Source organism: Schistocerca gregaria, chromosome 4 (assembly GCF_023897955.1).
Source record: "Schistocerca gregaria isolate iqSchGreg1 chromosome 4, iqSchGreg1.2, whole genome shotgun sequence".
NCBI classification, from domain to species: Eukaryota; Metazoa; Arthropoda; class Insecta; order Orthoptera; family Acrididae; genus Schistocerca; species Schistocerca gregaria.
Window position 1 is genome coordinate 329,940,763 of NC_064923.1, and position 27,387 is coordinate 329,968,149.

The 27,387-nt window shown below is 40.0% G+C and overlaps 1 protein-coding gene across 1 annotated transcript in view; it reads right to left on the reverse strand.

Moving 5' to 3' along the window:
* The window catches only part of LOC126268010 (uncharacterized), a 315,334-nt gene that overhangs the window by 112,696 nt on the left and 175,251 nt on the right, over nucleotides 1-27,387 (reverse strand). Inside the window, exons 7-8 of the mRNA XM_049973418.1 lie at nucleotides 19,234-19,334; nucleotides 4,869-5,064 (exon numbers count right to left, since the gene is read on the reverse strand). Of these exons, the coding sequence (XP_049829375.1) occupies nucleotides 4,869-5,064; nucleotides 19,234-19,334 (297 nt within the window). The remainder of the gene's footprint in view (nucleotides 1-4,868; nucleotides 5,065-19,233; nucleotides 19,335-27,387) is intronic.

A 27,387-nucleotide genomic window follows, 5' to 3' on the forward strand; every position in this document is an offset into this window, starting at 1 on the left:
ATGCTGAAGTAAGGCTGAGTACTATCAAATAATAAAGGGGTCAAAACCTAACTAATGAGAGTGTTGACTACCCATGAAAGCATCAAACTCCTTAATTATATTGAAATTTTTATGCACATTTGTTCATCATCATGTTGGACAGTTTCCAGCCTCTAGTTGGGTCTGTTTGGAACATAGGCCTCTCAATCATTTTCCGTGTAGCCACAATGTCTCCAGCTTCACCTAGCTCCAGTCTTTTCCTTTCTTCTGGATGCATTCCTCTACTGCTTTCAGCCATCTGTCTCTCGGTCTTCCTCTTGGTCTCTTTCCTTCCAGTTTCACCTTGTGTATTCTCCTGGGTATCCTCCTCTTCTCCATTCACTCAACATGCCCATACCACCTCAACCTTGATTTCTCTATCTCCTCCTGCAATGGTTCCACCTTCATTGACTCTCTGATCCTCTCATTTCTTAACCTGTCTATATTTGTCACTCCAATACTGTTCCTCAAGAATTTCATCTCACTAGCATGTACTTTGCTTTTCTCTCTTCCTTTCATAACCCAGGATTTGGATGCATATGTTAGTATCAGGACATAGTATGACCGGTATATAATCTTTTTACTGATTTGGGGTATACCCTTGCACCATATCAGGTTTCTAACTCTCTTCTGCTTTACTCCCTCACTTGTTTATTTCTCTGTTGTTTTATCCATCTTCTTGTATCAGGCTTCCTAGGTATTCGAAACTCTCTGCTCTCCTCAATCATTCCCCACCAATTGTCATTACAGTTGTTCCTCTCTCTTTTGTTCTTGTTGTGATAATAATCTTGGTCTTCCTTATACTAAATTCCATCCCATATTCTTGTACTGTTCATTCCCACACGTCCAACTGCTCTTGTACTTCATCCCCCTTATTCCCCCCAATCATTAGATCTGCTACAGCGGGATGCCATGCGTAGTTATCTGAACGACACGTAGTATCTATTAAGTGACTATTGTTTACTTCTTTGATTTTTTTATGAATTCATAAATATGCTCCAGCAAGAAGTCACTGTAAATTGAAATAAAATGTATGTCAATTTATGCTGTAAATGAAAACAGAGTCTATTATTGTATTAATGTTACATGAAGCATGTGTAGTCAAACGAGTGTAAAATATGTAGTCATATAACTGGAATCGAATATTGTAATGAAAATGAAATCTTAAAAAATGTGCTAAAACTAAATGACAAGTAATGACTCGGTATATAAAAAAGGGGAGAGAATATGTTACAGATTATAACGTATATGAGTGACGACAATGGCATATCAGCAAATGAATAGGGTAAGTGTATTTTGTAATTGTAATTGTATTTGTATTTTATTATGTTGTGTGTACGGTATGTGGAAAAGACACTAAAGAAACTTTAGATATGCAACAGCATGAAAGAGCTCAAAAACAAAGCGCAAAAACATACAAAACTAGGCTGCAAAGTGCCAAGTGTATGTGCGTTGAATTAATATGTGCATGGGTGCATCGTAAACTAAAAATGGAAATACTCCATGTCGTATATGAGTGATGACAATGGCATGTCAGCAAATGAATAGGATAAGTGTATTTTGTACTTGTAATTGTATTTGTATTTTATTATGTTATGTGTACGGTATGTGGAAAAGACACTAAAGAAACTTTACATATGCAACAGCATGAAAGAGCTCAAAAACAAAGCGCAAAAACATACGAAACTTGGCTGCAAAGTGCCAAGTATATGTGCATTGAATTAATATGTGCATGGGTGCATCGTAAACTAAAAATGGCAATACTCCATGTCACATGAACTTTCTGCACCCAACAATGCTGTAAAAGCAACAAGGAACTTACCTTGTTGATGGATGTCGGACATACAGCTTGTCTCCCCACTGAACAAGTGAGAGCAACGAGGTGAAATACATTCCTCGGGTCACTGATATGGAAACCAGTTGCCACCGCATCAAAGAATTCACAAAGGATCATGCCGCTGAACACAATCTTCACAAATTTGTGCGGTGAAAGCCACTATAATTGCGCGACAGACACTCTGGCCTCGTACTGGACATGTGAGCATGGACTGTGACGATAACGGATGCAGGGCTGTGCACGCATACTTCGCAAGCTAAACACTGTGCAGATGCTAACTGACAATAATGGGACTATACGGTTACAGCACTTTGTTAGGTGAGAAAACTTATACATGCATCTGTTAAAATAAGCTGACAAGCCCATATAAATTGATAACCATTCACGATAACTCCAATGGCTGAAAATAAAGGCTATGTCCATACCGGCCAGGATTATCAAACCTCAAAAAAGGAAATAAGCTCAACCACTGTGCACCACCGTATGATGTCAGTGCACATTGTTCTTTCTTTTCTTTATGTAAATTAATGTGTTGTTTTGTAGCAAGGATAATGTTTTCATACACCATTAAATATCTGTATGAAACAAATAATAAATACACTCTTCACTCTTCAATTTATTAATTCATGTACCTTCGCCCTTTCGTTTCAGGAAGTGGTAGCTTGGACCCATCAAATGAGAATTGTTAAAAATGTGTATTTTAACCATTCATTAAAAGTGTTATAAAAAGTTATTAAAAAGGAATATTTATTTGCACAGTTATAAGTTCAGATCCTATATGTTCATTATTTCACCCACCACTTAGATCCTGGGTCAAGAAGTTTGGTGCAGACAAGAGTAGTTAACAACATATCTGGAGGAGTGTTCCTACATCAACATTGTCACACTCAAGACTAAACACAATGGAATTAATATGAAGGTAATGACTCAGACTTGATAGGTACCTACTGAACTTCATTTACTTATGCTTAAAATATTGTGCTTCTTGTGTTTGAGAACTTATAGTTCGAGAACTTATAGACAGATTGACAACTTCAATGGTTGCGGTGATTATATGGTACCATACATAATTCAATTAGTTTATTGACCTTTAATATAATGACATTCAAGGTCTGTTGATATTGGCATCCGTTAAAGTTCACCCACGATTGTACACAGATTCATAAATTACCTTCAAGATTTTCTCAACTATTCTTTTTAATCAGTTTTTCCAATTATTAATCCATTTCCATTTCCACATCACTATTCATCTGTTGGGTTGTGAGTGCATCACATACTTCTTAGATCAATTAGAGGGATTGTGTTTCAGTGTCTGTGATTCTTTCCTATGTTTCGATGTGGTCTCCCTCTTCATTCACATTTCTCCAATTGAGGTTAGGTTTGATGTAGAATTAAGGAACCTTTTTCGACATGTGTTGATTCCTATGTACAGACAGATGAAGTTGTGATGGGGGAGTTCATTATCACCCATTTTTGCCAAATTGTACATGCCCTGGAGTTGGGGGACACAGAAACCTCCTCCTTTTCAGATATGTAGACAATACTTTTGTTGTTTGGACTCATGGATGTGAGAATTTAAACAGCTTTATAGAAAATCTGAATTTAGTCCAACTGAATATTTGTGCATGATAGAGTGAGAAAATGATAGCTGCCTTTCCTTCCTTGATATGTTGATAAGGAGAAAGATTTCTGAAATGCAATTTATGAGAAGCAAACTCACACTGACTTATATCTTCAGACTGATAGCTATCACCATCTGGCTCAGTATGAAGGATACTTTGTATCTTGGTTTGTAGAGTCCACAACATATCAGACAATGAAAGTTTGTCAGCTGAGTTAGCCCACATAAAAGTGACCTTTCACTAGAATAGTTATAGTGAAAGACAGATCAGATACAAATTATGCTACTGACCAACAATGAAATGGGTGGGTGGTGAAAATTACAAGGTACCACCTAAGTCTACTGCCTTTTTCCCTTACACAGGTAAGTTTTCCAACAGGAATGGTTGTACCCTGCGGAAGTATGATGTGAATGTGTTTTGCAACCTTCTGGACATCCATCTAAGATTAAGGTCATTTTAGGTCCCGTAAATGATGATCTTGCTTTGCATCATGTGGTTATCGACAACATCCATTGCAGTTGTGGCATGTAATAAGACGGGTCAGACTTTCAGGATCATGGAGAAATGGTATACTGTGCATAAGGGTTATATAAATTTACAACAGCTAAAAAATCTGCTATTCCAGAACATTGCCTTGGCGCTGATTATCCTGTAGAACGCAACTACACATAAGATACTGGCACGCACTCCCAGCTACTAGGGTGGCATAATTAAGGAAGAATTTGAGATTATATTAGCAAGAGATCTTATAAATAGAGTTGGTGGTTTGACCTTATAAATAGAGTTGGTGGTTTTTGTTTAAATTCTGCTGTCTCCCTGATTAAATAACATGGGGACAGAATGAATGCTATCTCACTCGTTGGTGTTTAATGTTCACTATCACATTGGTCGTCTTTGGTCATGCTGAGGAGGTAGTGTTCAGAGAGAGGGAGACTCTGTGTGTGTGTGTGTGTGTGTGTGTGTGTGTGTGTGTGAGAGAGAGAGAGAGAGAGAGAGAGAGAGAGAGAGAGAGGGTTGGGGGAGGAGTCTTTCTTCATGTGCTCTGTATAACATGATTTTGAATTTACTTGTGTACCCTTCTCACGTAATTTGGAAAAGACAAAGAGTGTGTACCTGTTGAAATAATAGTGGTTGTCAAAGACTTCACCCACCTGCATTCCTGCAAGTTGTCTGAATATTTTATATGCAGGTAAACTCAAGTTCAACACATGAAATTTTTCTACCAATCAATGTTGGAAGAACCTATCAACAAAATGAAATTCTAGTTGGCTATTTCTAATATCAATTATGCAATGCGAGGAACAAGTAACAAAATAGTTCTTAGCTACATAGAGAAGAGACAGAAAATTTGTGATATACAGAGAAAAATTTAGATATAGAACTTATCTTACCTGTATCAGATGGACCAGCACCATATAAATTAGCATGGGAAACATCTTGTAACTGTTTTTTGTTGGTAACAGTGCTATACTTGGATGCAGTTTTATCATTATTCAAGTGACTTGCTGAAATAAGTGCTTTGTTTGTGTCTTCATTGTAAGTTTTACTTTGTAAACACAAACTCTCCTCACGTAAAGGCTCAGGACCCTAGATAAATAGCATGGTTCAGTCAAAATAAAGATTCTATTAATTAGTCATATATGTTACACATTTCTGTTTCCCATTAACAACAGTGATTTGTGATACTTTAAAAAGTAAATGTTTTCACTGTTCATAATGATCCTTATCGTCAATAAAGTTTTTTTTGTGTTGTAATATTGCACAAAATATCTTACCAAAGAATACAAGGCAAGGAAAATAAAATGCCACAATTCATGAGTAATAATAGCTGAAATAAATATTTACACATGATTTGAAATGATTCTAATTGAATTGGTGAGTTGGAAAATGGGTCATGTTCCAGAAAGCAATTTTTCAAGAAAGAGAAAAAAGAAAAACCGTTTTACTACAGAATAGGTTCATGCATGATGCTGTGGAGTTGCCATGTAGCAATTGACTCCAGGGTGAAATAATATCCACCATTACAACATACTCTAGCCATTAACTGTGGTCAGTAATCGAGTTTGAATGTCTGGAGATAACCCCTTTCTGAACTTGATGATGATGAGACAACTGGCATTCTGGTTACAGTGTAGGGATTGTGTTACGGAAGTTTATATTAGACATGTTGATAATAGCAATAAAAGATTGTGGTACGAGCATATAGATTTATTCATAATGCACACAACCACTGGTAAAATACAGCATAGGTATGTATGATATGAATGTGTGATGTCTATTCTTTCATGTCTGAAAAACAGACACAACATATTCATATAATTGATTTGCCTTAACGGGCAATGAATTCACTACTTTCAGTGTGGATACACAAAAATGTTCTACCTCCTGTGGGTATCTAAAAGTAGCACGCACGGAGGACATGGATGGACATTGCAGATAGGTGGAGCTGTGTGGAAATGTGGGTTGGCCAAGAGTTGTGCCAAGACACTTGGCACAATTTTGATAAACATTGTGTCTGGGTGGCATAGTGGTTAACACAACTACCTAGTAAGCAAAAGAGCCCACGTTCATGTCCTGGTCTGGCACCCATTTGCAATCGTCACTGCTGATTCTGCATGAAGACCCGATGCAGCTAACATGAACAGTTTCCTCACTTACTTCCCCCTCTCCCTCCTCCACCTTCATTTTACATAAAGGGGGATATCCTTCACATTTATCTTATCCATCCTTTGCTGGCCACTGGCAGCTACTGTTATAAAATAGTTTCGGCTTATCAGGTATGTACTGTAAAATTTTCTTTACATCGTTTAGATTCTTCATTTTTTTTTTTTTAGAACAGCTCCACTACAGGCTTGTTTACACAGACATGGCCCCTTTCCTAATTCAACATCCTTCTATCGAGCACTTCTCGTGATGGTACATGACCCCATTATACCAAACGACACATGCGGATATAAAGATCAGTTAACTCCAGTAAGCATAATTTGACAAAAAAGTGGCTCCTTTTCCAACAGATCAATTCAATTAATTCTTTGACAATAATAAATAAAGTACAAGCTAACTATGAGCAACAATAAAGTATTCAAAAACTTTTCTAAATGAATATAGTAAGCAATACACTGAGCCTCAAAAATTAGTTACTATACAAAAAGTGTGACAAGATAAAAATATTATCAACAATCACATGGTAATCAAATGAGAAGAGGATGATAATTAGAACACAGCTGATAAATTCCTGCTTACTCTACAAAGATGGAAAAACAGTGTAGCAGATCTAAAGAAGTAGAAAAGAGCACCTATAATCTCCCATAATGTGTTTTATTCAAACTACATTTAACTGACCCCCAAAAAGGAAACTTTTCTGATGTTTTAAGTTGTAAATGAAAGCTTGCAGTCCACTTATCAGCTCATACTAAAAACTTTAAAAGGATGCAGGATAAAAAAATTAATTAAAAGATTTCACTTGCATGCTCAACTTTTACAGCTCACTTTCATAAATCACTTTTACATCACTCACCATTTTCCCCTAGCAATTTATTTAATCACTAAGAAAGCATAAAAGATATGGCTCCAAATATGGAATGAATTCTGGGTATTTTATAATTTAACACCTTCAGATCTCTGATATCGTATTCTGAACAGAGGGCAACATTACCCAGTAACTATGACAATAACAACTGAAAATACACAAGAAAATCTAATTCACTCACTGTTTGGCAAGTTAGCTGCATATTTCCCTCTTTACTAAAAAAAAGAGGTAAGAGACTCTTGAAATAATTTATCCATACATATTGCAAAAACATGTGTGCAGGTTTTCCACGTATCCTCCTAAAGCACTGAACCAATTTCAATCAAACTTGGTGTACATATCCCTTAGTGTCTGGCAACAATCCCTGTCAGGGTAAGAACTACCTACCTATCATAATTCAGGACATATAATGTCAAACAGTGAGATGCATGAAAAGTACCACACCATGTGTGATTTTTAAATTTATTACTTCTGAGATACTAACTCTATTCACAATCAATTTCACAGACAGTATCCATATGTACAGTTAAATGTATCTACAAATTTATACCATGTTACCAAACACAGTTCAAGAGATAGGAGGTCAAACACTGATATGTGAGAAAAACTGTCACATTGTGCATGACTTTTAAATTTATTACTGATTTGCTACTAAATCTATTCACAACATGCTTTGCAGACAGTATCCAAATATGCAGCTGAATGTACCTATATAAATATACCACTGTACGACACAGTTGAAGAAGTGTTATGTCAAACACAGAGAAGCATGAAAAAATGTCACATCATGTATGAAATTTTAATATGTTTACTCTTTACTACTAATATGTCACTCCCACACTTGAGTCAAGCTAAAGAAATCTCTGATACTTGGCAGCACTTTTGACAGCTTTCAACTGCAAAGTGCAAATGGCTGTAGGCAAAAACAATCACCATCTATAGACTATGAAGAGAGGAGAGACATTGCAAAGCAGTTGCACTCAGCATACAGAAGCTGTTTGGGATATTAAACCACAAACACATTCCTTTTTTGTTCTCATTTCCAACACAAAATTGGCAATATGAATAGTGGGGCAATGTCATATTTGTAAGCTAGTAGTGTGATATCATGAAAACGGATTTAATTTATTTGAGTAAATTTTTCTAACAAGATAGATCCATTTTTAAAACAATCTGCCTCTTACCTACATCTGTGAACACATGGGGGCTATACTGTGATGCATCAAATGGCTCAGCCCGCTGAATGACCCAAATGGAACTGAGTTACCCATAACTTTTCTCCTGGTTTACTCAAAGACACTGGAATTTCTTTAAGGTAAGTGCTGTATTAGAAATGCCATTAGAAAAAGGAATAGAAACTGTTTCAACTTAAGTCTCCAAGTATCCAGATTTTGTTGTATTATGCCTTGATTTTCAGTTACTCATGAATAAAATTACCATATTGTCCTTCAGTATAAACTAAATGCAGATATAATTTGCATTACTGAATATTGGCTATGAAATAACAAAGTAAAATTAACCTCTGTCTCAGCATAAGCATCAGCAAGTAATTTTAGCTGAGATTTCTTCAAACATGGGGCTCTGTTATTTCTGTCAAACAGCAAATAAATTTTTGTGATGTCAATAAAAGTTATACTGACCCGACTGAAAAAGACTTTGAACTTCGCATTACTAAGCTGCCAAAGCTTAATATCATAATTCTTAGCATATGTACAGCATCAAGAGGAAGTGTGCCAGTCTTCCTGAGCAAACTAGAGGTTCTGCTGAATGGGTTCAGTGCATTAAATATGAAGATAGTGCTTTGTAGGTGCAACCACAACAGAGGGATATCTGTTGAGAGGCCAGACAAATGTGAGGATCCTGAAGAGGGGCAGCAGACTTTTCAGTAGTTGCACGGGCAACAGTCTGGATGATTGACTGATCTGGCCTTGTAACATTAACCAAAACGGCCTTGCTGTGCTGATACTGTGAACGGCTGAAAGCAAGGGGAAACTACAGCTGTAATTTTTCCAGAGGGCATGCAGCTTTACTGTATATGATGGCGTCCTCTTGGGTAAAATATTCCCGAGGTAAAATAGTCCCCCATTCGGGTCTCCAGGCGGGGACTACTCAGGAGGACGTCGCTATCAGGAGAAAGAAAACTGGCGTTCTACGGATCGGAGCATGGAATGTCAGATCCTTTAATCGGGCAGGTAGGTTAGAAAACTTAAAAAGGGAATTGGATAAGTTAAAGTTAGATAGAATGGGAATTAGCGTAGTTCGGTGGCAGGAGGAACAAGACTTTTGGTCAAGTGAATACAGGGTTATAAATACAAAATCAAATAGGGGTAATGAAGGAGTAGGTTTAATAATGAATACAAAAATAGGAGTGCGGGTAAGCTACTACATACAGCATAGTGAGCGCATTATTGTGGCCAAGATACACACGAAGCCCAAGCCTACCACAGTAGTACAAGTTTATATGCCAACTAGCTCTGCAGATGACGAAGATATTGAAGAAATGTATTATGAGATAAAAGAAATTATTCAGTTAGTGAAGGGAGACGAAAATTTAGTAGTCATGGGTGACTGGAATTCGGTAGCAGGAAAAGGAAGAGAAGGAAACGTAGTAGGTGAATATGGAATGGGGTTAAGGAATGAAAGAGGAAGCCGCCTGCTACAATTTTGCACAGAGCATAGCTTAATCATAGCTAACACTTGGTTCAAGAATCATAAAAGAAGATTGTATACGTGGAGGAAGCCTGGAGATACTGACATGTTTCAGATAGATTATATAATGGTAAGACAGAAATTTAGGAACCAGGTTTTAAATTGTAAGACACTTCCAAGGGCAGATGTGGACTCTGACCACAATCTATTGGTTATGAACTGTAGATTAAAAGTGAAGAAACTGCAAAAATATGGGAATTTAAGCAGATGGGACCTGGATAAACTGAAAGAAGCAGAGGTTGTACAGAGTTTCAGGGAGAGCATAAGGGATCAATTGACAAGAATAGTGGAAAGAAATACAGTAGAAGAAGAATGGGTAGCTTTGAGTGATGAAGTAGTGAAGGCAGCAGAGGATCAAGTAGGTAAAACGACGAGGGCTAGTAGAAACCCTTGGGTGACAGAAGAAATACTGAATTTAATTGATGAAAGGAGAAAATATAGAAATGCAGTAAATGAAGCAGGCAAAAAGAAATACAAACGTCTCAAAAATGAGATCGACAGGAAGTGCAAAATGGCTAAGCAGGGATGGCTAGAGGACAAATGTTAGGATGTAGAGGCTTATCTCACTAGGGGTAAGATAGATACTGCCTACAGGAAAATTAGAGAGACCTTTGGAGAAAAGAGAACCACTTGTATTAATATCAAGGGCTCAGATGGAAACCCAGTTCTAAGCAAAGAAGGGAAAGCAGAAAGGTGGAAGGAGTATATAGAGGGTCTATACAAGGGCGATGTTCTTGAGGACAATATTATGGAAATGGAAGAGGATGTAGATGAAGATGAAAAGGGAGATATGATACTGCGTGAAGAATTTGATAGAGCACTGAAAGACCTAAGACGAAACAAGGCCCCTGGAGTAGACAACATTCCATTAGAACTACTGACGGCCTTGGGAGAGCCAGTCCTGACAAAACTCTACCATCTGGTGAGTAAGATGTAAGGGACAGGCGAAATTCCCTCAGATTTCAAGAAGAATATAATAATTCCAATCCCAAAGAAAGTGGGTGTTGACAGATGTGAAAATTAGCAAACTATCAGTTTAATAAGTCATGGCTGCAAAATACTAACGCGAATTCTTTACAGACGAATGGAAAAACTGGTAGAAGCCAACCTCGGGCAAGATCAGTTTGGATTCTGTAGAAATATTGGAACACGTGAGGCAACACTGACTCTCTGACTTGTCTTAGAAGCTAGATTACGAAAAGGCAAACCTACGTTGATAGCATTTGTAGACTTAGAGAAAGCTTTTGACAATGTTGACTGGAATAATCTCTTTCAAATTCTGAAGATGGCAGGAGTAAAATACAGGGAGCGAAAGGCTATTTATGTACAGAAACCAGATGGCAGTTATAAGAGTCGAGGGACATGAAAGGGAAGCAGTAGTTGGGAAGGGAGTGAGACTGGGTTGTACCCTCTCCCCAATGTTGTTCAATCTGTATAAGCAATAAAGGAAACAAAAGAAAAATTCGGAGTAGGTATTAAAATCCATGGAGAAGAAATAAAAACTTTATGGTCCGCCGATGATATTGTAATTCTGTCAGAGACAGCAAAGGACTTGGAAGAGCAGTTGAACGGAATGGACAGTGTCTTGAAAGGAGGATATAAGATGAACATCAACAAAAGCAAAACGAGGATAATGGAATGTAGTCGAGTTAACTCGGGTGATGCTGAGGGAGTTAGATTAAGGAATGAGACACTTAAAGTAGAAAAGGAGTTTTGCTATTTATGAAGAAAATAACTGATGATGGTCGAAGTAGAGAGGATATAAAATGTAGACTTGCTATGGCAAGGAAAGCGTTTCTGAAGAAGAGAAATTTGTTAACATCGAGTATAGATTAAAGTGTCAGGAAGTCGTTTCTGAGAGTATTTGTATGGAGTGTTGCCATGTATGGAAGTGAAACATGGACCATAAATAGTTCAGACAAGAAGGAAATAGAAGCTTTCTAAATGTGGTGCTACAGAAGAATGCTGAAGATTAATGAGAAGATCACATAACTAATGAGGAGGTATTGAACAGAACTGAGGAGAAGGAAAATTTGTGGTACAACTTGACTAGAAGTAGGGACTGGTTGGTAGGACACATTCTGAGGCATCAAGGGATCACCAGTGTAGTACTGGAGGGCACCGTGGAGGGTAAAAATCATAGAGGGATACCAAGAGATGAATACACGAACCAGATTCAAAAGGATGTAGGTTGCAGTAAGTACTTGGAGATAAAGAAGCTTGCACAAGATAGATAGCATGGACAGCTGCATCAAACCAGTCTCTGGACTGAAGACCACAACAACAACACAAATAAATATTCTCCTCTTGCCATACAACATTGTTTTAGAAATTCTGAATCTTAGAGTGTGCTTTAAAATTCATTCTTCAACATAAATTAGTTGCAGGTATTTTTCTAGACTTGTCAAAAGTCTTTTGATGTCCTGGACTATAATATCCTGCCAGAAAAAAAGACAAGGAGTAAGGAAGAGCAGCAGCTAGCTGGTTGTGTTTGTACCTTAAAAACTGCAGGCAGAAAGTATACTTCACGGAATTCGACACTAACAAGAGAATAAAACAAGTAGCAACTTCTTCCTTTCTAGCGAATTACCAATCAAATATGGTGTACTTCAGGGCTGTATCTTAGGTCCATTATTCTTCTTGATTTATATGGATGATGTTTTTGAATACATGAGTCCACAAAAAACTATCCTATTTGTTGATAACATCAGCATATTTCTTACTGCTTCGATCACAGAAACCCTGCAGTCAGCAGTAGACAGTTCTATGAAAAGACTAACTGCTCTACAACCAAAAACAAACTCATTGTAAATACTGGAAAAACTATATGTGCCAATTTTGATTTATTTCCTCCATCTAATCAAACTGTATTCTAGCATGATTGAAAAATAATCCCCAGAAAATGTAAGTGTCACAAAATTTTTGGGTCTGTGGGTTCAGCAAACAAAGTGAGACTCACATATAAATAACTCATCTAGGAAATTCTTGACTGTTTGCTGTGGTCTAAGAATAATAAGGTCTACAACAAGCGAAATAACAGCACTGCAGGCATACTACATGCAGTTCCACCCACTGCTTTGACGTGGCAAACATGTTTTGGGGATACTCAACTCACAGCGTAAAGGTTTTTAATAAAGAGCCCTAAGAATAATTTGTGGCCTTAAATACATGGAGTCCTATCAATCTCATTTCACTGAACTGGGTGTCCTGAATGTTCCAAGCTTATTCATTTAAGTATGTAGATGAATTTTTGGATATAGTAAGTGGGTAACTTCCGCAACCCCTACAAAAAATAAATGAATATAATTTTAAAAAAAATATTAAGTGTCATGTAATATTTTGCGTAATGAAATATCTTTTATAGACACCTTTTATTAATCTGACATGTTCCACATCATTACGAGGTGTCTTATTTATGATCTATGGAACAAGTACTAATCTAATCTAATACAATCATCTACACTAGAGACCTCCTCTTGAAAATATGCAAACTAATACAGAACCAAAAATATATACAACTACTGCACAGAGGGAAATCAAATATACATAAGAAATATTACAAGACAACACTCTAGTAGAGGAGCAGAAACACTGGTGTACTGTTACACAATAAGATACCAGAAGAAATAAAAATTGCTACATAACGAACATTCAAAATTAAACTAAAGGTATTTCTAATAAAGTACTGTTTCTATTTTGTAAGAGAATTTCTGAATATATAACTAAGTAGTTACTTAGAAATTATATTGAATGAAAGGTACCTTATTTTAATTTGCCTACTATATGCTAAAACTATGTATTATTTACTGCAACTTTCTTTTGACCTATCCAAAGTCAATTGTACAATTTGTGCTGTTTGATAAAACTAGACCAATAAAAAAAAAAATAAAAAAAATCAATCAATCAGTCAATCAATGAAGACATGGATTATACAGTTCAGAATCACATCCTCTTTACTGTATGCTTCATTTGTAGTTATTGTTGCTGAAAAATACCTGTGCAAATTAGAATATTAAATGAATTTCAATGAAAATTGATGATTACAAATTCTTTGTGCACATAATAAGCCTATAGTTCATTTATAACCTTTAATCACCAATATTGCGTGGATATTCAAACACTCTCACTTAGGAACAATAGCTGGTTACATGATCTCAACTCAGTATCTCGTATTCAACCAGTGCCGTAACATGCGGCCGGCGCCGTTCGTAGCTAGGTGGCGCTCCCGCACTCAGCCGAGTTGCGGAGCGCCTCTATCGCCGTTTGAGCGTACTGTCGTGGCGGCACTGTTAAATGTGGTGGCACTGTCAACACTTTTCCCCCTTGAAAAGAAAAACACTTACTTCCTTGGAGACATGGACAGTGCGGATACATCCATGGCCTCTTGTGAGGCCCCGAGAAGATCCCGCGAAGAGACATGAGGGTATGGTCGAAAATGTCCAGGATGGAAGCTCGTGCGTGGAACGTGCCTCCTGGGCGAGATGATGGGTGAAAACTCCAGAGCAGCATCCATAGGTGTCGTGGACCTAGGGGTGTGCTCCAGCGAGATGGGTCCCGGAGAACGAGGCGTCGTGACTGGGGCCGGTTCCGGCGTACTCGGAAGCGGTAGCGACGTCGGCTGCATCCACACGTACGCTAGATAGGCAGCAGCGACAGGACTGGCTTCTCGGGCTGGTGGAGGCGAAGGAAGGAGCGGTGGCACCGGTGTGGCCACCACTCATGAGCGCATCTTGTCGTAATGGCAAACAACCATGCCGTCGTCCGTACGTATTTCACAAAGCCGGCGGCCGCGAAGAGCCTTGACCACCCCCAGAATCCATTTAGGGCGAAATCCGTACCCTCGTGCCCACACGTCAGTGCCCACTGAGTATTTTCCCACACTAGAGGACAGGGACAGAGAAGCAGGTGCAGTAGAGTGCGCGGTTGGTGGCCGTGCAAGAGTTTAGCAGGGCTGCGGTCACCCAGAGGCATGAAGCGATAGGAACTCAGAAATTGCAGCAGAGCGTCATCTGTGGAAAAATCACTAAGGAATTTTTTCATCTGGCTTTTGAAAGTGCGGACAAGTCGCTCGACCTCCTCATTCGATTGCGGATGGAAGGACGGTGCTGTAACATGTTTAATCCCTTGTCCAATACAAAAAGCACAGAAGGCCTGCGAAGAGAACTGAGGGCCATTGTCCGTGACGATTGTGGATGGAAGACCTCCTAGTGCAAAGATTTTGGACAAAGCCAGCATTGTCGCCTGAGTGGTGGGTGATGGACATCGAACAACAAACGGAAACTTCGAGAAGGCGTCAATCAAAAGTAGCCAATAAGTATCAAGGAAGGGGCTGGCAAAGTCAGCACGGAGAGGGCATTGTACTAGGTGCAGCCAGTTGTTGAGCACACTGACCACACGCAGCAACCATGTGGGCGATGTCCGAATCAATACCGGGCCAATAAACGTGCCTGCAGGCCAGGGACTTAGTCCGAGAAATACCCCAATGGCCTTCATGCAACAGTTTGAGAACATCTTTACGAAGAGAGGCTGGCACCACGACCCGTGGAGATGCGCCATCTGTGGCCAGAAGAACAACACCATCACGAACAGACAGAAGAAGACGCAAGGCATGGTAGTTGCGAAGGGGATCCGATGCCCGGCCCTTGGTCCTGTCCGAGCAGCCTTGTTGAACAAAACCGATCACCTGACGCAGGACCGGGTCCTGCGCAGTAGCCGACGCGACCTGCGAACCTGTAAGTGGAAAACCATCGACCGCACGACGTTCTTCCTCATCAATGTGGAAACAGAGTAGTTCATCACGATTAAAAACTGGGTTGGGGCCCATCGGCAATCGCGACAATGCGTCAGCGTTGGTGTGCTGGGCCGTGGGGCAATAGTGAATCTCATAGTGAAAACGAGACAAGTATGAGGCCCAACGTTGCAGTTGTTGAGCTGCCTTATCCGGAAGCGACGCCGATAGGCTGAACAGAGAGACCAGCGGCTTGTGGTCCGTGTTGAGGTGAAACTTAGAACCATACAAAAAAAGCTGAACTTTTTTAGAGCATAAATGATAGCGAGCACCTCCCTTTCGATTTGAGAGTAACGCCGTTGCGCATCGCTGAGGGTCTTGGAAGCATAGGCGATGGGTCAGTCCGACCCATCCTCTTACCGATGGGCGAGAACAGCCCCTAGGCCATACTGTGACACGTCAGTCGCCAGAACCAAGTGCTGACCCGGACGGAATGTGGCCAGACAAGGTGCCGACTGCAAATGAGCCTTCAGGTGGACAAAAGCCTGCTCACACTCGTCGGACCAACAGAAAGGGATGTTTTTGCGTAACAGCTGATGCAGAGGATGAGCTACCACCGCCGCTGGTGGAATGAATTTGTGATAATAAGCGATCTTGCCTAGAAACAAACGCCTTAAGTTCTTTGACCGTAGACGGCCGGGGTAGAGCGTTAATGCCATAATAAGCGATCTTGCCTAGAAACGCCTTAAGTTCTTTGACCGTAGACGGCGGGGGTAGAGCGTTAATGCCCGCAACATGCTGACGTAGAGGATGTATACCCTCACGGGACAAGTGGAAACCAAGATACACAATGGAGATTTGGAAGAACTGTGACTTCTCCAGATAGCACCTCAATCCAGCCGAATGCAAAACCCGAAACAGTGAACATAAATTGCAAAGGTGGTCCTCAGTGGAGGCCCCTGTGACAACAATGTCATCCAGATAGTTTATGCAGCCGGAAACAGAAGCTGTGAGCTGTTCCAAAAACCACTGAAAAATGGCCAGCGCACTAGCGACGCCAAATGGTAACCGCTGGTACTGATACAACCCACAAGGAGTGTTGATGACGAGAAATCCCTTGGAAGAAGCATCCAACGGCAACTGATGGTACGCCTCTGATAAGTCAAGTCTTTAAAAGATCTGGCCCCCAGCGAGCTTGGTAAATAACTCCTAAGGACGAGGAAGAGGATAAGTGTCAATGAGGCTCTGAGCATTGACAGTGACTTTAAAATCACCACGATTGGCGATGCCCATTCGCTGGAGGTGACAGGAAGGAGAATCCCTGAAGCTGTTAACCTGTCTATCTCAGCCTTGACAGGCGCACGCAACGTCACCAAAATAGGGCGTGCCCGGAAAAACTTAGGGCGAGCCATAGGTTTAAGAGTAATGTGGGCTTCAAAATCCTTGGCACGACCCAGACCAGCAGAGAACACGGACAAAAATTCAGAACACAATCCATCCAGCTGTTGATACGGAATATCCTCAGATATGAGGTTCATATCATCATCAACGGAGAACCCGAACAACTGGAAAGCATCATAACTGAACAGGTTTTCAGTGCCCACACGATCGACCACATAAAATGTGAGGGGCCTAACAACAGACTTGTGGGCAGTGGACAGTGGACAGTGGAAGCATCAAACTGGCCAATGATAGAAATTTTCTGTTTATTATAAGTTCTCAGATTTCGCATAACTGGGGACAAAGGAGGGGAGCCCAACTCCAAATACATGCGAGAATTAATGAGAGTTACTGCAGAGCCAGTGTCCACTTGCATGCAGATGTCTTTATCCAGAACACGAACAGTAACAAATAACTTATTTGTTTGAAAAAGCACACAGTGAACATCCATGTCCAATGCCTCGTCCTCGTCAACGAGAACTTTAGGGGACTGACACACAGAAGCAATGTGGCCTTTTTTCCTACATGAATTACACATGGCCCAACATTTTGGACAAGCGGCCCTGTCATGCTGTACGAAACAACGTGGACAAGAAGGAAGTGCAGAATGAACCTGCTACTGTGGTTGCTGTTTTCGCTGCGAGTGTTGCAGCCCAATGCGACGTTTTTTACGCGAGTGAACCACCGCCACATCTTCGTTCTCCTGTGAAACAGGCAAATTGTCCGTGTCGAAAGTTGACTGTACAGCGCCTACATCACACCACGCGTCTATTTGTGCGCCAGCAGCGTGAGACACTTCAAAGGATTGAGCGATGCTTAGAACTTCCGACAACGACGGGTTTGGCAGTTGTAGGGCCCGTTGCCAAACTTTATCAGGAGCAAGCCGTAGAATGGCATCCCTAACCATTGAATCAGCATAAGACTCATGATGAGTGTCCGTGACAAACTGACATTTCGTACTCAGACCGTATAGTTCCGCCGCCCAAGCCCGGTAAGATTGATGAGGCTGTTCACGACACCGGTAGAACACCACGCGGGCGGCAACGACATGGGTGTTTTTTCGGTAATAGTTAGACATTAAGTCGCACATTTCTTGGAAGGACAGAGAGGCAGGTTCCCACAGAGGGGCTAACTGAGATAGCAGCTGATAGATCCGTGGGGAAATTCAAGATAGAAATAACGACTTACACATAGGACCGCCGACAACGCCGAAAGCCAAGAAGTGTTGCCGCAAACGCTTCTCATAATCCTCCCAGTCTTCAGAGGCCTCGTCGTAAGGAGGGAATGGAGACGGAGAAGAGGAAGATAGACGATGAGTAAGCGACGTCGACAACGCCTGAATCGCAGCCGTCAGCTGTGTTTGCCGAGTCGTCAGCTGTGTTTGTTGTTCAATGAGCACTTTGCATAAGCTGTTCCATGTCTGCCCCGACACGAACACACAAATCCGCAACGCAGTGAAAATATCCGACCTTGTCACCAAAAAGTGTTATAACCTTTAATCACCAATATTGCGTGGATATTCAAACACTCTCACTTAGGAACAATAGCTGGTTACATGATCTCAACTCAGTATCTCGTATTCAACTGCCGTGCCGTGACACGCAGCCGGCACCGTTTGTAGCTAGGTGGCGCTCCCGCGCTAAGCTGAGTTGCGGAGCGCCTCTATCGCCGTTTGTGCGTACTGTCGTGGCGGCACTGTTAAATGTGGTGGCACTGTCACAACACTACCCTTGCTAATCTCTTAGTTACAGATAATTTTTTTAAGTATGCAGCCCTACAACAGTGACTTTCAACTTCCAGAACATAATGTACAACTATAAAAGAGTCTGCACACAAATGGCCATCTCATAAGGTTGCTGGAAGTACGGTGTCTCCGTCAAGTCCACAGCAGATTCCTTCCCTCATCCTTCTACCACAAGATCTCTTCTTATCATGATATAGGCAAGTTATTAAATTTTAATTATTGTCTTTTGTATTAAATTTTTATGTCCTTTGCTGCTATCATCCTGCCAGTATTTTAAAATGAACCTGTTTTGGGAAATTTATGAACCTACGTTTCTTGTTTTATTGTGTGTAAAGATGTCAGACCTTCTATGAAACAAACATTATTTGGCTTAATCTGTTGTTATGTTTTCTACCAGCCATGATACATTAACTAAAATAATTTAAGATGCCTTGGGGTTGTTTCTTTCACAAGTAGAACACTTTTTCCCATCGTAAATCTCAAGACAGTGTCTTTTCATATGCTGCTAAAGAAGAACACACACACTGACACTGGGCAGCAGAGTAAATGCAATGCAAAAGAAATGGGTTTTGTGTTTAAAATTTATAATAAAAGTAAACTACTTACCATAGCCCTTTTATTTACAGATTGAGTGTTGTTATTCAGCTGATCATCATATGTGGAACTATACTGCCATTTTTTCCTTACATGATTACTTCTCATTATACCTGCACACAAAAATGACTGTTAGAATGTGTCTGGTCTTCCCACACACAAAATCTCTCTCTTGTTTCACAAGCATCACTCAATACATTACTAATAAAAAATCTGCATTCCATTTGATATAGTGCTTTATATCGACTTCTTTTTTCACAAACACAGGAAACTTTTTTCTTTTTCCAAATAAAATTTGTGTTTTCTTAAAATTATAGTATGTACTCATTATATTATAGTAGGGTGTAAGCTTTGTGTAATGGGCACATTCAAAGGAAATTGTAAACGTTAACAATGAAGTCACATAACTAGTTAATGAGTTGTATTTAAGGCAGTTGAATAATCACTTGATGAACAGAAAAAGAAATAGTAAAAATTGCCAGAGATTTTCAATACTATGCTTACAATGTGCCTGAAAAAGACTTTTACAGTTGCTGTGCATTACAAGATTTGTGTTATGGCAGCAAGATGTAAAGACTTTTTATGAGAAACTGAAGGGTTCAGAAAGCTGCATTTTGAAAATTATGAAGAAGAATTATCAACCTACGATAACCTACTGCCCCACACTCTCCACAGAACATTTTCTGCTTCCACTGTCCTGTCACCTCCCCCCTATTCATGTACATTCACCCCCACTGCATGCACCTTCTGCCAATGCATCCACCTGCCTTCTCGCTTCCCTGCTCCACTCCTTTTCTGCTCCCCACCTTCTGGCCCAACAGCCTCCCAACACAGCGCCTGGCAACTCTTCATGCCTCCATCTAGTTCCTTCATGTTCTGCCAGACAGCACTTTTCCCACTCCTACCCATACCTTGTTATTCCTTCCCCTTTCGTGCTCCCTCTAGATTGCTGCTTTTGTTCAAAATGACAACTAAATTCCAGTCTGAGCTACCAGAGATGGTAGTAATGAATGTGTGTGTGTGTGTTTTTCCTTTTCCCAAGAAGACATTGGTCAAAAGCTAAATCATAATACTTTTTTCATTGTGCTTGTCCGCAACTCAAGGTATCATATTTGTAGTTAGTAGTAATGTGTTCTTTTCTATGTATTGTTAAAATTTAAATAAATGTAGCAGAGTTGTTGCACTACAAAAAACAGCTGCTTTCCTAGTTTTATTATGTAGCTGCTGTTTTTCGACTATAAGCACAATATTTACGAGACAAATATCAAAGAAAACAGTTAGCTACATGCAGTAAGAGCGGAGATCCAATTAAAATGAATAGCGTATTTATTACTAGCAGCAAAGGCCTGGAGACACCAGAAGGCTTCAGATAGATTACCGTATTTACTCGAGTCTAAGCCACATTCGAATCTAAGCTGCACCTGAAAAATGAGACTAGAAATCAAGGAAAAAAAAATTCCCGAATCTAAGCCACACCTGAAATTCGAGACTCGAAATTCAAGGGGAGAGAAAAGTTTTAGGCCGCATCTCCAAATCGAAACAAAGTTGGTCCACTTTAATATGAGACAATTTAGGTTGAATGAATGACGATACAGCTACAGTAGTTTGGTCGAGTCGTAAGCTTAGCAGTTAAGCTTTACCAGGTAGCCATTGCTATGCGTCAGGCGCTCCGTCCGTATTTATACGGGTACCCTTCCTTGTTCACGTGCTTCGTCTGGTTTGAATTGATTGCTTATTTTTCTTTGATCTGATAAGCGCAATTTTTTATTTGTTATAGGTGTTTACGTCACCCTACGCTGAAAATGCATTACTGTACTGTGTCATGCATTGTTTGTCGTACTCTGAAATGCTGCTACATTCGAAGATGAACAATACGGAATTTGTATTTACTTCATTGGATAATGTATAAAAACTGCTGTGGTCGAAACTCGGCGCGGAGAAAAAAAGCTTGTCTTCCACCTTTTTTTTTAATTTATTTACTGACGCAGAGGTTTTGGCGTGAGTATTTATCTTTGTGCCTGCAAAGCATGCCTGTGTAGCGCTACATATATTCGACGGCAGAACTAAGTTGTGGCGGCACCCACCGACATTTTTAAGAACTTCCGCTTGCTTTGAACTCGATTCTAAGCCGCATTCGGTTTTTTGGATTACAAAAAACGGAAAAAAAGTGCGGCTCAGACTTGAGTAAATACGGTGAGTAATGGGAAGACAGAGATTTTAAATCCAGATTTTAAACTGCAGAACACTCCCAGGGACAGATGTGGACTCTGACCATTATTTATCGGTTATCAACACCTTCTCAAGGTTGAAGAAATTGTAGGTAGAAAATCAAGGAGATGGGACCTAGATGGATACAAAAAAACCAGATGTCACACAGTTTCAATGGGAGCATTAGGTAACAATTGACTGAAATAGGAGAAAGGAATACAATACAGTATGAATGGTTCGCTTTAAGAGATGAAACAGTGAAGGCAGTAGAGGATCAAATACACAAAAAGACAAGGCTCTATAGAAATCCTTAGATAATACACTATGTACTGAATTTAACTGATGAAAGAAGAAAGTATAAAAATGAACTACACAAAATGGAATACAGATGTCTAAAGCAGGTATGGCTAAAGGACTAATGCAAGGCACTGGAAGCACGAATGACTAAAGGAAAGATGGATGCCGCCCATAGGAAAATTAAAGAAATTTTAAGGGAAAAGATAAATAGCTGTATGAATATCAAGAGCACAGATACACTAAACGAAGAAAGCTGAAAGGCATATACAGAATGGATGGCTATGTAAGGGCAATGAGGTTGAAGGAAATACTAAATAGAAACAGTACAGGAATTAAATGAAGATGGCACAGGAGATATGAATACTGTGAGAAGAATTTAACAGGGCAATGAAAGACCTAAGTGAAAAAAAGACCTCAAGAGCAGATGACAGACACTCAGAATCATTGAGACCACTGGCAGAGCCAGCCATTACAAAACTATTCCATCTGGTGCCCAAAACAGAGATGAGATACTCGCCAACATTGAGATGAATATAATAATTCCAGTTCCAAAGAAGGTAGGTGTAAATATTGCCAAACCTCAAAGGGTACAAAATTTACACACGGTTAAAATCGGGTTTTTATACTTTTGAAGTCAGATGTGTGAAGTTTTCTGTACCCTCGTCATCTAACATAATTGTAATCGTGCTATTTATTAATGTTTTAATAGTGTACTAGTCCACATTCTGCATATATTGTGTGTTAGTACATATATCTGACTCTGTTCTATTATTATTCTTTTTAAGGTACTCCTTCAGTAGCATGTGGCAGTTGGCATCTGCCAGCAAATGTCTCTGTGCCACAAGTACATCAAGGGGTTTCCATCACTGCATGGATGCTGAAGAAGGGTGCCAAAAAGCCAATGTTGAACTTCTTAAACAATGTATAGAAAAAAATTTCTGTAAAATATCTGCGGTTGAGTTCAGTTGTATTGAGATAGCATTTCGTGCAACAAGTGTACATTGTTAAAGAATTTAGTGAAAGTTTGCTGGAAGTAGTTAATCTGGTTAATACATTAATTTTCCGTGACTACCCCACCTAGTGGAACCATGTCACATGGTGAGCCTGAAGTGAAAAAGAAACTGGAACAGAAGAATTCTGCATTGGAAATTAAGACGAAAGCAACTAAGAAGAGTTTTCCATCAAGAATTTATTACATTTATTTTCTTGTCAACTTCCATTCTGCTAGAAGACTTCTTGAAGAAAACTTCATTATGTGTAGTGTTACTCAAGACTAGTGAAAATTTAACTATTTTTATGTGAAAAGTGTGGATATGAAATGACTAATTCCTGACAGCATCATTACATGTATGTAAATTGTAGTACAGTCAACAAGGCTAGGCAACCGTACAAATAAAAAAATAATTAGAAAATGTTATTATAATTCCACATGAAATGAATATTAATATCTGTGTGATATTTAAAGTGAGAGACAAATTAACATTTATTTCGAAAAACTTTAATTTCATGATGTAATGTGTGGGTATCTGATATTCACAAAACAAAAGAAACAATGATCTCACAATGGAAAATCCAGTATGGGATGTAACAATATTATGAAAAGGAAAGTTGCTACTCATCATATAGTGGAGATTTTGAGTTACAGATAGGCCCAACAGAAAGACTGTCACAAATAAAGCTTTCGGGTAGTAGGACCTTCATAAAACACACACACGACTGCAGTCTCAGACAACTGAAACCACACTGCGACCAGCAACACCAGTGCATGATGGGAATGGTGACTGGGTGGGGGTAAGGAGGCTGGGGTAGAGAGGGAGAGGGATAGTATGGTGGGGGTGGCAGACAGTGAAGTGCTGCACGTTAGATCAATGGCAGGTGAAAGGTGGAGAGGGGGAGGGGGATGGAAGGGGGAGTAGTGGAAAATGAGAGAAGTAAAAAGACTGGGTATGATGGTGGAATGAGTGCTGTGTAGTGCTGGAATGGTAACAGGAAAGGGCCTGGATGGGTGAGGGCAGGAGGGTTACGGGAACATAGCATATATTGTAGGGAAACTTCCCCATCTGCGCAGTTCAGGAAAGCTGGTATTGGTTGAAGGGATAAGGATCCATGTGGCACAGGCGTCACTCAGTTCACTCCTCCATCCAACCGTGATGCGCCCCCCCCCCCCCCCCCCCCCAAATCTCATTCCCCAAATCTCTCAACATGCAAACTTACATCCACAGAAAGAATCACAGCCACCATCTAAAAACTGATCCCAACCTTATAATCCTACATGTGGATAATGGCTCCACCACTGGCAGAAGCACTCCACCAGCTGTCAGATACTTCCACCTACAAATCTTGCCACAGTAACCCCATTCCAAAAATCCAGCAGTATCTCCAGTCACTCCTCAAGTCCTCAGGCCTATCCCAGAACCTCTCCCTGGAGTCCATCCCTCTGCTCACCCCTACCACTCCCTGCAGTTCGTTAAAATTAGGTTACACAATAAATCAGTCTAATCTAAACGTCGTAAATTCAACTAAATACCTAGGAATTACAATTAAAAACAATTTAAATTAGAAAGAACACACAGAAAATGTTGTGGGGAGGGTGAGCCAAAGACTGCGGCAGAGCACTTAAAAATGTAGAGGATCTTCTAAAGAGACTGCCTATGCTATACTTGTCCGTCCTCTTTTGGAGTACTGCTGCACAGTCTGGTATCCTTATCAGATAGGATTAATGGAGTACATTAAGAAAATTCAAAGGAGAGCAGCACATTTTGCTTTATCACAAAATAGGGGAGAGGGTGTCATGGACATGTACAGGATTTGGGGTGGACACCATTAAAACAAAGGCATTTTGCCTTGTGGCTGAACCTTCTCAGGTAATTTCAACCACCAACTTTCTCTTCTGAATGGGAAAATATTTTGTTGATGTCAACCTACAAAGGGAGAAACAATCATCATAATAAAATAAGGGAAATCAGAGCTCACACAGAAAGATATCGGTATTCGTTTTTTCTGCATCCTGTTTGAGAGTGTAATTATTATGAACCCTCTACCAGACACTTAAGTGTGATTTGCATTGTATTGATATAGATGTAGAAGCCAACAGCAACGATTGTGTAGTATGGAAACAAACATGTCACATTGTGCCACAAACTATCAGACCTTCTTCATGAAGTCTCACATGGTACACTTTCAACACCAGGCTTTTTCATTAGAAGACACAACTGTGCTGGATTCCACAGTGCTGGAACATAACCTAACATTTCTGCTCACATCGCAGGATACCATTTGACCATTTGAGCCATGTGACAGATGCTATGAAATTACTACTGTGCCAGTTATCACTGCACAGAATAGCGAGATGTGTGCTGGGTGTATTACCAGGCCACATGTGTGCTAGAACATTCACCCTCAGAACCTGACATAATGATACTCTCTCAATAAGCATTCGACAACAAGCCACTGAGACCAGGAAACATCCGTAAATTACCAACATTTTAGCACAACGAACGTGGTTTCAAATTGTCAAATTAATTCTATGAAGTTAAGGAACAACAGATAATACTCTACAGTTTGCAGCAGTGCTGAACAATTTGGCAGATTATTCTCACCTCATAAGTGACATTGCTGCCTCTCCACCTATATCAAACATGTCTGATACAACAAAAAAGACTTTCTTGTCATGTTTGTCAAAGACACCTGAATGTCAAATACACCGTATTTTGTATGAAGAATGCCTTCTCAATTATGGCAGCACCTTCAGCACATATATCCATCCGACATCTTTTCCGATGAAACCTTGTGTAGTGCAGGGATATTAGAACTTCCACCTTCACTAAAAGCCATACTTTTTCAAGGGAGAGAAAGCTATAAAAGGTAAACTGTACTTGGCCAAAAGAATCCATGCAGTATCTCATCTATGTAATGAAACTGCTTCAAGCATCAAATATTTTTTTCCATGTTATGCAATCAGCCATATCTGTAGAGCAAGAAGGGTGTGGATCTGAAGAAACAAGACCATTTACAAAGTTGTTCAAGGCTGGCAAGACAAGGCAAGGCACGGAAATGTTCACCTTCTAAATTTAAATACATGCAACAGCAGCCTATTACATGTGCAATGGACAGCAAAAGGCATGATGTCAGCTGGCTACAATATGCAGCTGAGGAGAATAGCCTTATTCTCTATCAGCCAACATACACCTGAATTTTTGTGTGTGATCGACTCTCAGGTCACAGGTTCCCAGTTGACTCTGGTTCCACAGGAGGCTGTGGGGAAAAAACTCATTCAGACTGCAATTCAAAGGAAATCTTTCCATGTGCTATCAATGACACACCTCTTCGTCACTGTGGGATAAGACACTCCAATGCAAATACAACTGGAACTGTGTGGTAGTGGATGTACTGGTGCCAATGATAGGGGTGGACTTTCTTCACCATCACAAACTGTCACTAGACTTAGCTGAGGGAATGATTACTTATATGATGATAGGAAAATCAGTGCAGACCATCAAGGATATGGACACTTCAGGTATCCCAGCACCTGAAGAGAATAAAGACAAAATCTTGTACCTCATACATATGACGAAACAGAAGATAACCTCCACTAACAACAAAATAAAATAAGTAGTGCAAACAGAAAGTACTGTTAGGTCAAGTGAATGCGGAACTATGAGTACAGTCCAAGTATTGTCAAGAACAGTTGGATATTACACACAAAAGGACATCCAACTTGCTGTAGCTGGAACAGCAGCCACAACCAAAGGTGGTGCCAGGTGATGACACACCATGTTACTGTTATGTCACTCACAGATTATAACAATGAAGGCTGAAAGTGATCCACCTAGCCAATTTGCCAGGAGGCAACATTCGGCCAAGAAAAGCTATAGTTTAAATATGTTTGGGGGAGTCAGACATGGAAGAAGGCATTACAAAGTCAAAATGAACCCCCCCCCCCCCCCCCACACACACACACAGATACATCTATCATGGAGGAAGTGTTGCAGACAGGTGTACTGCAGCCTACAGCAAGCCAATGGTTGTAACCCATTCACATTGTACATAAAAAGGAAAATACTTTTTGATTAAGCGACAGACTATATTCAATACAGTACCAGATAGATATCCCATTCAATTCTTGCAAGATTCTTCACATGCTCTGGCAAGAGTGAAGATATTTAGCATGACAGACTGTAGGGAGATCTACCACCAAACATCAGTGGCTTCTAATGACACACCCAAAACAGCAGTCCTCGCCCCCTTCAGGCTATTTGAATTTGTATGCATGGCTTATGGGCTTAAAAATGCTGCCAAAAGTTGACAGTGTTTTATTGACTCACTATTTAGAGGATTTTTAGTCTCTTTCTACTACTTAGACAATATCCTGGATTTTTCATAAGCTGCTGAAGAGCCATGGCATTGTAATAAACATGAAGCTCTGACTTAGAAAAAAATGAAGTAACACTCCTGGGTCATTCCACAAACAACACTAGGATTAAATTCACAAATGAACAACTTGAAACAATCCATTCTATGCCTAGGCCTATAACTTCTCAGGAGTTCTGCCCATTTTAGGGGCTATGAACATGTTAAAAAAACAATGCAATGAGTCTACCTTAGAACGTCGACAAAGGATTGGTATAGTAACCAAATTATGGTGTGACACTTTGGTGGAAG